The sequence below is a fragment of the Aulostomus chinensis genome, chromosome 5 (genome assembly GCF_037954235.1).
Source record: "Aulostomus chinensis isolate RoL2024-O1b breed Wild chromosome 5, RoL_Achi_v1.0, whole genome shotgun sequence".
Lineage (NCBI taxonomy): Eukaryota > Metazoa > Chordata > Actinopteri > Syngnathiformes > Aulostomidae > Aulostomus > Aulostomus chinensis.
The window spans coordinates 24,014,635-24,032,078 of record NC_141324.1 but is presented as its reverse complement, the minus strand read 5'-3'; the positions used below and the strand labels follow the sequence as shown (position 1 = coordinate 24,032,078).

Sequence of the window (17,444 nt, the reverse complement as noted above, 5' to 3'; positions counted from 1 at the left end):
AGACAAAATTAATAATTTCATAAATCTTAGAGCAGAATAATCCCTGGAACACAAGCTATGAGTTAACAAAATAAATGTACAAAAAAAATCAATTCAAAACATTAAGCCTCTAAAAATATGACATGTTCATTATGTTACTCAAAATAATGCCGCAGAGACTCCACAAGGAACTGATGAAGTAGGAAAAACAACCACACAGAAGAAATAATTAAACATGTCCATCTTTTTCGTCAGATGGAAAGTGCATTGTTGCACAGATTACGTGGGTGCGTTGGGTTTGTGAAATATATATGAAAACTCTTTGGTTGGGTTGAACAACAGTTAAATAAAGTACAGTAATTTGGGGGATGAAAATGAAAGATCCCACCCGCACGTGTATTAAATACTTTTAAGAAACTACTATGTTTGACATAGCTTTTTACTGTCAAAATACAAAAGCCCTTGAAAAAAAATAGGATTAAATCCCTGAAAAATACATCCTATTCCTTTTCTTTCATGAAAAACTCCAGAATGTAAGGACATGCAAATGTGTTTCTCAATTCTCAAACGCAAACATGAATCTTCGGTGTACACACAGTCAGATTTTACACATTCATCTGTAAGAACAAGAATCACCATTTACATGACAAAGCAGTCAGAGGCATATTCTTGTGGTTCTATTTTCTATCTCTTTTTATTGGCTGAGAGAAAATGTTCTAAAGTTTGGATTAGTTTGAAAGGACAAGGTCACTGTCACAGTCCCAGGAGAGGAAGAGAAGAGAAGAGAGAGAAGTTTGCAAATGATTGGAGAATTAATCGCGGCACAGGCTCGTGCAACCACATACAGAGGAGAGAACATTATTTCAAAGTACGGTTCCTCTGTAGAACAGTAACAAGCAATGGAACATTAAGTTGTAGAGGGGCAAGGTAGAGGAGCAGAGAAGGAGCCGAGTTGTTGCTCATCAGATCAATAACCTATTCCATGGTCAGCTGCACAAAAACTTCATCTCTTTTCTTTTTAAAAAAAAATCATTATGTACTGGTAGAAGATGGAGAGTTCATTAGCCATCCATGAAAGAAAGTGTTGGTGAAAGTAAAAGGGAGAAAAGTGTGGTTTTGTCTAAATATCTCACCCAGGCCTGCACCCCCCTCCACAAGATAAGAAAATAATGAATGCTATAATTAAATAGGCTTTGTTCCTTTTATCATCCGAATAAAAAAAATGGTAATACCAAGTGAAGATAATACCATGGATTGAATAATGTATGTATGAGTCTGGATGTTTCTGTAAGTCTGACTGAAACTCATATTCACAAAGGCAAAGGAAGACGGGAGATGCTGGAGGGAGGCTGGATAAACCTGAGGTCTAGCCACTTCCCTCCAGCCACGGCGCCTTGCTTCATCAGGTCAGCTTTAATCAGGAGTGTATTGTTATAATCATACTCCTGTGGGGATTTACAGTATTCTGATATATACATTATTTGCTGGTAGTCAATAATTATCAATTTCAAATCAGATTTCTGCCTCATCAGTACAGTGTTGAAACGGCACGATCCATTTACCAAGATGAGGTTAAGTGGCGTTTATATTTGATACATTGCACATGCATCAATCTGCACAGTGGAAGCTCAGATTTTGGTGCTACTGTATATCACAACACTGCTCCCATGACCGTTACATGAGCCATTTAAGGACTGTGGGAAAGCTGAAAATCTGACAATACTACATTTTTGACATTAACTAGAGAAGGAACACAACAATCAGTCATGAAAATAACAGCACATATGATAGCTGATTGACAGTGGAAAGATTCTTTTATGGTAAATTCCACTCTGTAGCTGTAGTTTTTGATGCTTTTTGCAAGACTTTTTGTTATCACTGTACTTGTATTTTTGTGAGGACCTTCATTGCATCCCCTAAATCCCCGACCCTAACCTTGACCATCACAACAACAGGCCTGATCCTAAGGCTGACCCTAAACCAGACCATAACTCAATCCCAAGGTTTTCTGAAAATGTCCCCACACTGTGTTTAAATCACACACTGGGACATTCCTAAACTGATGAAGTGCTGGTCAACTTCATGTGACCTTCACCAGAGAGCCAAAACAAATAGAGAGAGAAACTAAATCCCTCGTGATCCGTTCGTGCCACTCAGTGTCAGATGCTGCTGAAACTGAGGTGCAGACCTGAATAAGAACACACTCCTTCCTCAATGATTCAACCTGGGACTCTGGATAGACGCAGAGAATTCCTGGAGAGCAGGAGAGCAGCAAGAGTGTGTATGAGGGGGTCTTAAGAGGTGGGAGATGGAGAAAGGGGCTGCTGGTTCAGACAGTATCTTTGTGGATTAGCAGGGGAAGGCTGAAGCTTATAGCGCTGTGTGTGCTGAAACCAGATGTCAGTATGCTGGATTTGATCCTGCCTTCTTCTTTTCCTCTCGATTTTCTGCTGGTGCAAATATCTCACAAAAATAGAGATAAACACTACTTAACCTATAAAAGCACTTCAAAATATTCGTTACAGTCTAAGGAGCTTTTTCCTCTTTAGACAGTTGCACATTCCCTTCATGTCTTTGTGATTTACTGAAAAACATCTGACCCGACGCAGCAAAGGTCACCAGATAGAAGTGAAGTAAAAGGGGGATTATTATAAAGCTTTCACTGTACGGACGCTCCCTATAGCTGCAGAATATTTCATCAATAATGATATCTTGCTTGGATCAACCTTAAATCATAACAACAGATGGGACGTCTCTCCTCATCACTCCTGACTCTCACCTCTCTCTCTATTTCTCACCTGTGTCTCCATCCTGTTCTGTCCTTCTTTTTGCTTCTTTCTGGGCTCTTTTCCAGTTTACACTATGATGGCCATCTAACAAATATTGGCCCCCGGTCCCCGGCAGGCAGACAGGACACAGAGCAGCAGGGTAGAACAGCAAGGTTGCTATATCACTTTCCGCATGATCCCTCTGCAACGCCTACTCACCGTACCTCGCCAGCAACACCACTTCTCTGCGTAAAACCAGAGTGGCTGAAAAATTGTCCAGTGGAGGCTAAACAAGGGTATGCAGGAGGATGGTGTGTTCATGTGTATTCAGACACTTTTAACAGTAAATGAACAGAAGTTTCTGCTACCTCGATCATAATGTTTTCCTGGTCCCAACAGTACGGTAACGTGGGTGGATTCGTGTACAATTTCCCTTCAACAAAGCTCCAGAGAAGAAGTAACTGTTCAGTTAATGTTACATCCTTTTACATGTTCATTTTTAGAAGGAAGTCATTAACTTTTTTTTTTTGTATTTACCTTTAGCTAGGTTTCATTTATTTAGATTTTGTCAAATTGTTTGCAATTCCATTCCACTACAGTCTGCATATATTTCATTATATCCCTAATTAAACAGAAATCTAATGAGGGTTTACTAAATTATGAGCAAAAATGTTGTTTTCCCCTCGCCAGATCGCGTGTTTGTTGGTAGGACTGCACCACTTACAGTGTCGGTGTTGTTTCTGGTATCTACTGGAGCCAGTTCTCCCAGTTTGAGGGAGCCAAAGCCTCTAATGCACATTTTATCACCTTCACATCTGCTCTAGTCCTTCTCTCAGTCCTGTGATGTCACCTCAGTCCTTCGTGCATCACTGCTGCCCCACTCTCTTCTGTCTCGGAACTCCTAAGCTTTGCAAATCTCAACTGACTTATAGTGAATTCCATACAGATGTTTCTTCTCTATCCCAGCAAGTATTTTTCATCCTGCTACTAAGCACTAGATAGTCCCAGTGATGTCTTTGCGCCGCCTGCATCTTGGATCTTCTCTGATGTGGTAGAACCTTGCTTGAACTCTGGTAGTGATGGCCTGTTCCTTTGTTACCCTGGCAACCAGCCGACATGATTCATGACATGCTACCCTAACAGCAGTCGGCACAGGAGGTGGGTGGCCGTATGGCATTAGGAGTCGAGGCCGTAGGGTCGCCTTCCGGCAGCTAAATCCAGTATACTGAAGATATGCAGTCCACACCCCTGCCTTCATTCTTCAGCCCTCCCTAGCCACTGGTCAGACCATCTGTCAATGGTTCACGCCATCCATGTTACCTCCACTTGAGCAGCCTGAGGCACACACACTTCACCCCTGTCACCTCTCACTGACTCTCACTGAGGAACTGTCCCAAACCAAGCAATGCAATCTCTGGTTGTTTATGATCCAACAAGGTTCTCCGGGATTATATCTGCCAAATGCCAAATGTGATGTCTGTGCATACATTTATAGTCTGCCTGGACTTTTTCTTTCTCTTAAATGAATCCTTGTTGCTAACAAACAGCTGTTTTCAAATACATGTCAGCTGTTATCTGCTAGCAAAGTCGACACCAGAGGGGTCAAATTATCACCGCTTGGCCCCCCTCAACCTCTTGATCTCATTCCACTTGGTTCTGTGTTAAGAGTAACATTTAACACTTGAGCAAGCACAATAAAAAAGTGCTCCGCAGTTATAAAGGTTGGAATTGCCCATCATGTCACATACATCAGGTTGAACTGCCAGCAGAATCCCACCTCTGTCAGCTGTTTGTGCGTCTGGTGGTGAAAGCGAGTTTGGACATATGCGACGACATACTGTATTGGATGCAACCATGTGTACTTGTAGTGCAGGGGTGTCCAGGCTTTTCCCACTGGAGGACTAAAATTGAAATGTTGGGGCGCAGGTCTAAACTAAAACACCAGCTGTTAAAATTACAAACAGGTCTCGTTTCTTTTTTTCAAACGGTTATTTCAAATATGAATAATTATGTCTCATTTAAGCATTTAGCATAACAACGTGACAGTGACAGTGTAAGATTTATTTTTGTAATGCGATGCTATTATGTGACAGGTCAAGTTTTTAACTGTAGGTGTGAAACAAACTGAACCAGGCAAAAGACAAGTGTACTGCAACACACTAAATCAGAGCTAAACTTCAGCCATTCAGTGTCAAACCAACTATCAGCCGGACTTTTTGCGTGTGTCACTCAATCAAATGATGAAAACAGAGTTAGATATCACTAAGGCTGCTCTGCATGCAGCTACCTGCTACAGTGGCATTATACTGATGATGCTGGACAGTTTGTGATGATATTTCATGGACGATACTGTAGGTCAAGGTGTTACGGTTTTAGAATATATATATCACAAACTGACGATATTGGATGGATAACTGCTACAAAAAAAAAGACACATCCTTGACGTCACATGTGCTTCCTAACCAGTTAGTGTACAATTCAATTCTCCAACTCTTGAACAGTGGAGTCTGTAGTTCAGACAACAGTGAGCTGCATATCCCTCTCTGATCAGACATTAATACTGACAAAGCGGAGGTGAAGTACACAACAACCTCTGGTGTTTAAAACGCTCATATACTCAAAAATGTATCCGAAACATGGAGCAAGGCATTAACCCCACTACAACATGTACCTGATGGTTGCACCACAGTCCATATCTGGACTCTTGACTAGTTCAAATGCTTTTTTTTTTTTGGAAGTTACACGAGTAATTTCCACTTCAAACAAACTCCTCTTTGAACTTCTCAATCAGAGTGGAGTGAATGTAGGTAGTTTTACAGAATTACAGCATGCAGGCAATGGATGGGTTTCTATTTGAAGTGAAAGAGAAAGGGTCAAAGATGTAACTGGGGCTCTACTGTCAACAGCTGAATAATATCACTCCATTATATAAGCATATTTTAAGGCATTTTTGGTAAAAAAAAAAAAAATTAACATTCTGGGGCAGACGTGTGCAGTTGGAGGAGGGAACCTCCTACAAATCCACTTTTTAAGAGTAATAAATTACCCTAAGAAGAAATCTCACATATATTAATTAACCAGCATGTTTTCAATAACTGTTAAAGAGTCATTCAACATCAGTCTTCAAGTCCAGATTGATGGGAGACAAGTGGACAACAACTTGAAGGAATGGAGCATAAATCAAGAGCAAGACATCTCCACTGCTCCCGAGATGAGACACATTCTCTTCCCCAGCTTCTTAACAGCTCTCCTCCTCAGATAAGATGGATACTCAGAGAGACTATGTGTGGTTCAGGATCGTGTGTGTGTGTATGTGTGTGTGTGTGTGTGTGTGTGTGTGTGTGTGTGTGTGTGTGTGTGTGTGTGTTTCAAGAGACAGCGGAACACGGCGGCATCCGTGGCAGATGCAGCAGACTTAGTGGAACCAAAGGTCTGTTCCACAGGGGGAGTTATGAAGGCGTTGGGGCAGAAACAGGAGCCTATTACCTTTAAAAAGGAGGAGGAACTATCGGCCAATGCAGCGCTCGGGTTCTTCCACATACACATCACTTAGAAAATCAACCTTCTTGAGCATTGGCTAACCAGGTTAAAATAAGTATGTTGATGATTAATTCTGAAGATAAACCCAAGATGGGGAGAAAAGCATTCAGGAGATTAAGATCCCCTCCAGACAATGTTTTAAGATGTATTTAAATTAAGTATACATGTTTCCGAGGATTTTTTCCCCAAAAAGTTTGATTAGTTGACTTTAAATCCTTAAAATGGTATCTGCTTCTTCCTCTTCGTGAATAAAAACCCTGAATCTATACACGATGATGATGTCACAAATCATGCTCACAGACCCACCGAGTTCGAAATCAAACCTTCTTCTAGTATCAAACTCTGCACATACATCATTCTGCACAGTGGAAGCTCAAACTTTCAACTGCAGGAACTTAAAATCTTTTTAGAGCGTGTGGGGGGCTTTAAGCACCCAGCTAATGGGTTTCCACACGCAGCAGCAGACTTTCCGTCCATATTACAGTGTTGAATCACCACATGATGGCTACAATTATTCATCTGCGATGCTTCAGAAGTATCTTATGCTGCCTGACTGGTCCATATCTAACTCCTGTCAGAATTAGACTTCAGAAGGAGAACGTATGATCTATAGGTTAATAATGACCGCTTGTACCTTCCATTCAAATCCCAAATTGGAGATTGAAAAAGCAGAAATTCTGATTAGAATTTTCTCTCTCTTTTGTTTTTTGGAAGATTCTGAAGAGATGCATTAATTTTGAAGTGAAATGCAGACATATTTGATAATCAGGGACATGTCAGAGAAAGAATGTGTTGGTTCCAGCTTCCAGCTAAACATGACTATCTGTAGTTTCTTTGGGCAATGGACTATTAGTCAGACGAAAAACATTCAGCAAACTTGTTTTGGTTTCTGGGAAATGTGTTATTTTTAATTACTTCCTGGCATTTACTTCGTTAAACTACACACATATAAATGAATTTGAAAAGTTCATGGCAGATGGATTCGTTTAGGTCTTTCTGGTGGAGGCCTACCTGGTTGATGATGTAGATGCCGTAGTCGATCCTCTGACGTCTAAGGATGGGGTGGAGGTAGTGGAGCCAGTACTTGAGGTGGTTTTCCCTGTGCCGGAACGGGATGATGATGGCCACCTAGACAACAGAGATCTTTCTCTTATTTGTTAGTATTCAACCTGGAACAATTTACCACTTATATCATAAGTAAATAAAAATAGAAAAACAGCCAAGGGGCTTTATATAAAAACCGGAGTGACACAAGCAAACACACTCAAGTCAGCTTTCTTTGATCAACTGGACACTTCGTCACCCGCCCCCTCCCCCCCCCCCCCCCAAAAAAATGATTCCAGTAGAAAATCTCTGAGTGTCTACAAAGATAAGTCCCATCATTATGAATCAACACAGCAGTGTAAGGACGGAGCTCTCAGTGGCATCGCAGACAGATTAGAGGTCATCTTGTATCTCGGTGCTGTCGAAACGCTCCAAGGTTGAACTGTAATTTCCTGAGTAAATTCATGGTAATTTTGCGCTCAGATGAAGATTGTCTGGCTGCTTTATAGTTCGACATTGTGATATTTTGACCGGCTGATGAACACTGTGACCTTGTTTAAGTGTCAACTTCTGTAAAGGTGAAGTTGAAACGCTGAAAGAGAGCATTCTTTTTCGAGAGCTTGAGTGGGAAACGCGGGTCTGAAGTAGCCCCCACTTCACCGCTCTGTGTGTTTCAACACTCTGAGAAAACACAGAATCCCTTTATTTCTGATAACAGAATTATTTCTCACAATCATTTTCACCCCTGCCAGTGAGGTAAAATGAGCACTGGCATCGGATTGTCTGTCCATCAGCAGGATGACTCAAAATTTGTGGATTGATTTTGAGGAAATACGGTAAAATTGTAGACCTTAGGTGGGAGAACATCGATTGGACTTTGGAATCGATCTGGAACCAGATCCAGATTGGCCTGGCAGAGGTATGCGGTCTCCTTTACAAGCTCGATATCCCTCCTTTTACCCAAGACTGAAAATCCTGACTCATACCTCCAAATTTCGCCTCAGTAAATGAACTTAAAAATCATCTTAAATCATCATCATTCTGACCTGCCGGGAAATTAATTTTTATCATGCAAATTTTTTTGTTCATGTCACAGTGAACTAGATTCAATGAGAAAATGTGTGAATCGGTGAACCTTCCACCGTGGCCGACAGTCAGGGGGCGTGTAGCGACCTCCCTCGGTGACGTTGGGGTTTTCTTTCTGTACCCGTTCCATCGTCATCTGGGAGCTGAACTCGATCAACAATCGGCCCACTGAGGAGAGAAGAAGGAACGAGGTCAGAGTCATCAAGCAGAGAAGGGAAAGACAACAACAGGGAAGACAGCAGTGGAAGGGGAGGAAGGAAAAAAAAACATGATGATGGAATGAAAGAAAGCAAGAGGGGCTGTAGGGAGCGAGGGACAGCCAGCGAGTTTTGAGCTTCAAAGCAACATTCTACATGTATCAAAGCAATCTGTGCAGAAATAATGGTTCCAAGGGATACACTCTGCATAATGCTGCTTTTAATAAGATGCACTACTGGCTTTGGAAAACATATATTCCTAAAAAATAAACAAAGACTTTGAAGTCAGTCGGTGTAAACACAACACGAGAGGTAATTACGCCGCGCTCAGTGATGAAACCGCACCATATGTTACACGACTACAAATCTATCCATCATTTATTTGAATCCTGACGGATCAAACAGGAACAACTACATGCGTGTTTGTGGGATTGAGATTTGCATTCAATTAAAAGAAGGGTTCCTTTTTCCATCTCTAGCCAGGTAAATAAATACGACCCTTCATTCTAAAAAGATCAAGTTCATTAAAATATATGAGCACGCGTCACTGTTTGGCCTCGGACCAGAGAGCCCTGCAACCATAACACCCCCACCCCAACAACAGCCCACTTTGGACAGCAATGAATTAGTGCACTTTTTTCTTCCCACTAAGACTAATCACAGTTTAGGGGACCAAACAAAACAAAAGCATAAAAAAATATGTTAAATATTTAAGATAATGCATGTAAGAAGATTTTAATTCAGTATTTTAACTGAAGTGTTGATGGTGCTTGTCTTTGCTTTTTCAGGAGGAAAATGCAGACATACATCCCTGCTACTAGAAAACGATATAAAAATAAATCCCGGCTGTTTTTTTTAAGGCAAATGCTGGTGATCATTTTGTCTTGTTGATTAAAAATAGTTAATCAATTAATCCTGGGAGCTGTTAGTCAAACGAAAGCCCGGTAGAGATTATTACAGTTTCATGAACCTTCATATATTTCTCAAAAATAAAAACATTAAAAACATGTGAATGATCCCCGCAAATGCACCGGGTAACAACTCCTGATGCCACTGTCTCTACTCAAAGTGGCTCAAAGTGTTGCACTAAAATAAAAAGTAACATAATTCCATGCATACTGAAGTTACATCCCTTTTGTTTCACCTCAGCCAAATAAATGCAAGTATCAAGATGGACTGAGTATTGTTGCATTTGCTGTAAGAAAACCAAAACAGCGCCAACCCTTACGATTTTTAGATGATAGTCTTGAGTTGAATTATTTGGGTTGAATTCTCAGTATGACAGCCCGGGGGGGTTGGGTGGGGTGTGGGGGGGAGTTATCGAGTCAGGGCCTACACAGCCATATGAGTTAATAATCCACTAAGTATTGGCTTATGAGCTTTGTGGTGAGAGGCCAGGGGCATGATCGATTCTAACCAGTTTACATGTTCATAACACTTATTTATCGTTCCGTGGGAGCCGAATACAAAGAGTCCCAGCAGCCCTCCTCTCTGGCCCCTTCACGTCCCCCTCCTTTCACGTCCCCCTCTCAGCACAGAACCAGATGAAGTGTTTTCATCTACAACGTGCTGATAAAGAGCACCCAGACAGCAAAAGAAAGAAAGAAAGAAAAAATACTAATTCTAGCACCCAAGGGAGGGAGTTATTTTTACACCACAGTGGCATTGTTGTTTACACTGAATTTCTTTCATTGATGCTGCAGTTAACAATCAGGTAAATAGTCACATAATTCTTAAGAAATACTACAATTTCTGTGAGAACATTGTGTGTATTTTGCTGCACGGTGTCCCTGCACCTCATTTAATGTCATGTTACTGGGTGTTCTTCTTGTGAGTTTAGTTTTTTTCCTTTATGGAGGTGTTTAGAGGGTTTCTTTTCACTCGTAATAATAACTTCTGCATAGAAACATCAGTCCAAAAGAACTTCTACAGTGATGTGACAAAAATGTGATTGTTGTTTTAAGAACACATCCACACTGAGTCGAAAACCCGTGTGCTGTGGAGCAGCTCCAACATCCAATATCTGAGAGTTGGCTGCCAAACCTCAATCACGTTAAATAATATTTTTAATAGGTCTATTGGTTTTCTGGCTGAGGGTTGGATGAAAAGATCAATACCACTCTCTGGCTGTTTGGAGCTGGAGGCAGGACAGAGTTAGCCTAGCTTAGCATGAAGAAGGCAAACAGTTGAGACTGGCTCTTCAAAGGAAAAAAAAAAAAAAAAAGATTTCCTGCTCCCTAATTAGAATATTGTGTCTTGTATAAACAAGCATAAATATTAAAAACACCATTTTGGTTTGTTTTTAAGGGAATTATAAATGTCTCCCAGGATCTGACAGCTGGGAAAAGACTTTGAGTCGCTTTGCCAGGTAAACATGCGGTGACGACGTGTCTATTTTATGACAGTTTATTTTTCTTAATTTATTTTGGACAGAATAAGGCACATTCCCTCCCCTGTTTACTGTCATAATGCTAAGCTATGCTAATCAGATGTTATAGATACGCTCATGGCATAAAACAGAGACATGAGAGTGGCTTCAATTCTCAGCAAATAATGCACATCTCAAATTTGACAAATACATTTTTATAAATGCTAACAAACTAATTTAGCTTTCTGCCCTCCCCTCACACCACCACCAAAAACCAGCTCTACCAGTACATTGCTAATTCATTCTTTAATCTTGTCCAGCTCAACAAGCTGCATTGTTTTAGTTAAAGTTGATTTTTTGTGTTAGTTTGAAAAGAAAATCTATGGCAAAAACGAGGCCTTTCTCATTTCTCAGAAACACATTTTATGCTTCCTCAGTTAAGTTCTTTAAAAGTCTTTGAATTGAAGTCTGCCCGTCGACGGCGACGCGGCTTGCTGCTGGTTAAATTCCAACTTTTGGTATGTGACAAAGAAAGAAAACGAAAAGTGAACCAAAGGGAAGTTTGATTGTCACCAGCTGGGAGGAGGCATAAAGGAGGCAGACATGCTTAATAAATCCATTCTTCCCTGCTCATGTGCACTGGGACAACAATCTGTCAGCAGAGCAGTACATGGAACCGTAGCTCGACTTCTGTCTTCTATGGTAACGAGCCGGCTCCATCTGGTTGTTCTGCAAATGCCAGAGGCGCCGGCCCAGTTAGTGAGCTGAGAGGCAGCCGCTGCAGCCACCAGCAATGTGCGTAACAAATTGTGGGGAAAGGAATGACCAGACGACCAGACGGATGCAGCCCATTCAATGTTGGAACAGCCCAACTGATTGGAGATTGAATGGTCCAAAACTGCCAATAGCCGACTAAAAATCAAGTGCAGCTGTGAATACTATTGTCTCACACACACACACACACACACACACACACACACACACACACACACTGCCCTTTCAAGTGGATCTGTCCGTGTAAGGTCAGTGGTCACAAGGGAAAATAAATCAATTAAATCATGTCAGTAAAGAGCAGAAACAAGCGATAGAAAATGATATATGGAAAGAAAAATATCTTGCAGTGAATGTTTTTAAGATTATGCATTCTGTTGTTCATAAATATCTTTGTTACTAAATGTATTGATCACGCGAGTGCTGCAGCAGTGAGAGCGTTCATTTACAGTCCGTCTTCATGACTTCAAATAAAGACAGGAGGAAAAAAAATCAACTGAGGATGACAACAATCGCAAGGGCACGAACTATCAGAGAGCAAACTGACCAATACAGTAGAATCAACTTTTGAAATCAATACTAACATGATTATCCTGCTCGAAGGCTATGAGCAGAAATAATAAATTAGAGCTGATGGGGCGGGTCGATAACAGTGCAATTATCACACGTGCACACACACACACACACACACACACACACACACACACACACACACACGCTATCTCATCATTCTTCGTTGTGATATTATCTCAACAGCAAATAATGATAATAAACCAAATCTCAAAGCTATTACGTGAGCAGCGCATGCTGCAACAGAATACAAAAATAAACTTGCAGCCTTGTGCGCACATATGCATGTACACACACACACACACACACACACACACACGCATGCACACAGAGCGAGTAGATCTATTTGAGGGTGTGATTCATCCTGGGTCAAACCTGATAAAAGAAATAAGAGAAAAATGAACAGCTGAGTGTTTTGTTGGTTCTCAGGGCTTTTGAAACACGGTATCTATTCACAGTTTGTGGGTTCTCTTCACTTCAGTTTTTCCTCTTCCTGTCTTATCTCTTGATTTGTTGTCCTCTTCTGTGATGACAAATCACAGTCCGCACGCACGCACGCACACACACACACACACACACACACACACACGCACGCACACACGCGCGGTCTTTCTTCTTTGTCATTGTTTTTGTTCACTAAGCCCATTGAGAGCTCCTCTGTCTGCCTTGAGGATCTTGAAGGAAATTGTATGAAAACTCATTTTTTTGTGGATCAGTCTAGACCACCATAGTCTACAAGTGGTGGTGCGGCTGGGTTCTGTGACCTCGGTGCCCTTTCATGTACATCGACGCAGAGCTAGAGACAGCAGCAGCAAAGAGTCAACAGACTAAGACATGATGTTTAAGTCAGACACAGCATGTAAAGAGGGAGTTGATCTGGGAAGCAGGTACACCTCTCAATAAGACGCAATGAATCATACTTGCCAATAGAGGGCGTGGAAGGATGATTGCTGATGAATGCATGGGAGGAGATAACAGGTCTCCCAGCTGGGGTGGGCTGGCTTGGAACAGCTGATGGTCAGCTGGTGTAGGAGCAAAACTGCACTTGTAAAATAGTGAGTTGAAAATAATTCTTGGTTCCATCTGGTCCCTCTGATCTAAAACCACTGTGAGACAAGATCCTTCAGCCAATCAGCACGAACAAGTCTATTTCTGCACTTACACCAGGGCTTATTCTACTAACTTCACCCACTTGTTGCTTTGGGAGACGCCATTTCAGATTATTAATGTCTCACAGTGGTTGGAATTAGGAGGGGGCCCAGACCAGGTCTCCCCGGTCCAACGTATCCGTGCAGCGTTCTCCCTGGTCTTGTCCCTCCTTACATCTCTATTTCACCTTTACACCCCTCAGATGAGCACATGATTTGTTGCCTCACCCTCCACAAATCGAACAGTGTATTCACAGTTAGTTATACACACACACACACACACACACACACACACACACACACACACACACACACACACACACACACAAACACACACACAAACACATCCACACAGGCAGACTGATTGAGAGAATCTGTTAACACATTCCAAAGGCTTTTTAAACTTATTTTTACAGCCTCGGCTTCCTGGCAAGGAGGGTGTAATTTATTTTATGTATTTTATATGATGTCTGCTTCCTAATTGTTACCGACTACCCTCCCAGAAACAGGACAGTAAATGAAATACTCCCTTGTATAATGTTTTATATGCATGTCGTGTAATTGTAGCTCCAACCTGTGCAGCACATTGTAACTTTAAGAGGAGCTTCATAAATAAAATGTCTCTTTCTTGCCTACCAATGTTGTTTCAAAAGTGAAAAGAAGACACATTGACGCTGTTGTATATGGAGGAGAAAAGTCTCTCTATTTCAAGCTGCAAATGAAAGACCGCCCTCCCAAAACTGTGGAGCGTAATTAAAGAGACAAACTTTGAGATGAGGTCTTTCTTCAGTGATTGCAATCAAAACTCAGCAGTGTTACATCTCAATGCAGACATTCTATCATGGAATGGCAAATTAACACTGACAAAACACAGGTGCTCAGGATCAAATCAGATGACAAAGAAGATTAAAATAAAATTAAATTAAATATGACAAAAAAAAAACTTGTGTGATTTGACTGCCTTCTCGTGTTTGTCCGTCTGTGATATAACCAAACAACTTGATCTTCCCTCTAAAAGTCTAAGCACATAACAGCATGAGTCAGCGACCGTGTCCTTACAGTGTCACGGTCAGGCCATCTGACCACAAGAATTACACGACAGCCTGCTTGTTAATCAGCGGCCCAATTCTGAGACTTTTCTTCTTCTTCTTCTTTTTTTTTGAGTCTTGCTGTAACTGGAGTGACAACTGAATCACTGCCAGGGTCAGATTTCAGGGAGAAGTTCAGAGTTTATAATTGAGTTTGGTTCTTTTTGGCCTCCAGTTGAGAGAGACAGAGAGAGAGAGGGAGGGAGTGAATACATGAAAAGAGGAGAGTGAATGGAGGGAGAGAAAAGAAGGGAGGGAGAGATTGTTCGTCCCTCTCTGCCTCCCACTGATACGGACACTGTAACAATACCGACTTTCAGCTCTCTGAATCTCATTTGCCTGCCCCCCCCCCCTCTCTGTTTCAATCATTTACAAGTGCCTTGACCAACCATAGAGATGAGGAGGAGGAGAGATGGATAGAGAGAAAAGCAGGAGAAAGACATGTGATGGGAGGAGGCAGAAAGGAAGTCAAGTCAAAACAGTGCACTTCCTTGTCTTTTGCTGTTCTGCCCCTCTGTTTCAATCCTTTCGAGGGCTCTCACTGTGAATTTATCCTCTTAAAATCATTAGCGGAGACGGCTGTGTTGGAGTATGATGCCCCGCATGCGTGTTCGTGTGAATTTACTAGATCAGAGGATTATTGGTATCTAAGAATCTCCTCGATATATGCAGCTCCAGACACACGAAACAACCCAGTCATCTGTTGTGCGGGGGAGTATTTAGGCACGACACCCGGTGAGAAGAGAGTGTGTTTGCATGTGCCAGAAAAAAAAGAAAAAAAACAAGAGTTAACAGTGGCGTATTCACAGTAAGCACAAAAGGTGCAGAGAGTGCTGCGACATCCGAGAACTGATAGCTGTGTTGTTGCACTGCATGATGCTGGAGAAATAAAAAAGATTAAAAAATAAAATCTTTAAAGAAAGCATGAATGTCACGGACGGGATCAAGTGAAATCAGTCCTCTCTCGCTTTAAAAGGCTTGCGATTTTAGTCTCTCTCTCTAAATGTCATGTGCCAATATCCTTGGGATAACACATCGTTCTAAAATAGTCCCAACACGGTTGAACCTTTAAGGGATAATCGGATCACCTTGAGGGAAATAAATAGTTCTTTATTGACTCTCTTCGGGGATTGAAATGGTCTCTTGGAATTGAGAAAAAATATTTTGTGCATTGAAACTAGTTAGAGGGTACATTCACTAGACTATGTTTGATGATTTGTATCAGAGAATATTATAAACGGCTTTACAACGAAATACAGCGACGATATAGAACAAGAAAGGGAAGATCTGGGGAAGGATTTTGTTAATTATATTCAATTATGTTAGGTATCAGAGGCCATTTGTCATTCTCAGAATGGTGCTTTACAACCTCCTGAAAGTCTCCGGGTTAAATTATCAGGATATAAGAGGAAGTCGTTTGAATAAGAAGCTAAAATACAACGAGAAAAATCCAGCTCATGTGTTGAATAAATAGAGACGAAAAGCGACTCTGATTTTCCATCTGATTTGAAAAACTTTTTTTTTTTCACCCGTGTGGAAAAATAGTTGGAATTTTATGTGGAGTTACTTTGAGGAACATGAAGGGACTTGTGAATGAAACATATGCAAGTGATCCTATAGAATCAAAGTTGGTCACGAATGTCTCTGATGTTTTTTTTGTCAACTCTGCTTTTATCAAGACTTTTTTTGAAGCACTACTCAGGTCCCCTATTCATCGCAAGTGTTGTGCATTATTACACAAACAAGTTCATGCAAAAAAAAGAAAAGAAAAAAGAGCACCTAATGGCATGAGTCCATGCGCACAGTATGTTCGCGGATGTGTTTTTGTTCAAAGATGGAAGAGGATGGAAAAGAGAGGCATTAAACAGATGGAGAAAGCATGAGACACAACATTGTATCCTGGCAGGAGAAAGTGGGTGAGACGTGGACAAAGACAGAACATGAAGGAGATAAAGAACACGACAGAACAGAGAATGTCTGAGATGGAACGGGAGAAGAATAAATGCAGACACAAAGCAGAAAAAAAAGAGGAGCTCGCGAAAACAGAGACAAAATGAAGAGGTGAGATGAAAAAGGGTGCCATGACAACACAACGCTACCGAAATAAAGGTGTTTCATGACTCTCCTGTACTGTAATCAAGTTTCCAACTGGCTGTGTATCAGAGAATATACAACAGAAATATACATTAATACACAATAAAAAAATATATGAAAATAACACTCAAAACCAGACGGGAGAGTTGAAATGCTTGCAAACACTATCAATTTAGTGCACCATCATTGGCTCAATACCATAATAATTATAAGCAGCTGTTAGTTTATTATGACAAACATGGCTGCACTCACAGAATCAAGGGCGCAGTTCACTGAGTGTGCTGTTAATTATTATCACTGCACTCCGATCCATCGCACTGAGAAAAATCAAGGAGCAATTCATCTCTGAAAACAATTGAACAAAAAACAAAACAAAAGGGAAAATCTTTTTGAGGAACATGTTGCTCTGCTTACCGCAATAATAATCTACCGCGTAATTTCTGGTTGGCTGAAGTGCGATGACGGCTCATTCACATGCCTGACGCAGCAAATTCTCCACTTGTTCAAGTCTATTCATCTGATTCCCGGTTGGAGATTTGCACTATAGCAGTAATTTGACCAAAATCACTCTTGACAGACAGCAACTCTCCAAAGTCAAAGTTTGATTACTGCACATGTTGATTCTACAATAGACCGGCATATTACACTGGTGTATTATGGTTAGCAGTTAGCTGTTAGCCCTGATCCCCATTTCCATTCTTATGTCCTATGACGCTCCACACACTCAGTTCATTTAGTGCCAATATTATATTTTGACTTTGATGCTTTATACATTAAGCAGCAGGTTTATT

The 17,444-nt window shown here is 41.1% G+C and overlaps 1 protein-coding gene across 3 annotated transcripts in view; it reads right to left on the bottom strand.

Moving 5' to 3' along the window:
- b4galt2 (UDP-Gal:betaGlcNAc beta 1,4- galactosyltransferase, polypeptide 2) overlaps positions 1–17,444 on the bottom strand; it is a 146,641-nt gene that overhangs the window by 67,368 nt on the left and 61,829 nt on the right. For all 3 annotated transcript variants that reach the window (XM_086204073.1, XM_086204072.1, XM_086204071.1), the window contains 2 exons: positions 8,467–8,585; positions 7,299–7,415 (listed from right to left, as the gene is read on the bottom strand). In XM_086204073.1, the coding sequence (XP_086060199.1) occupies positions 7,299–7,415; positions 8,467–8,585 (236 nt within the window). The remainder of the gene's footprint in view (positions 1–7,298; positions 7,416–8,466; positions 8,586–17,444) is intronic.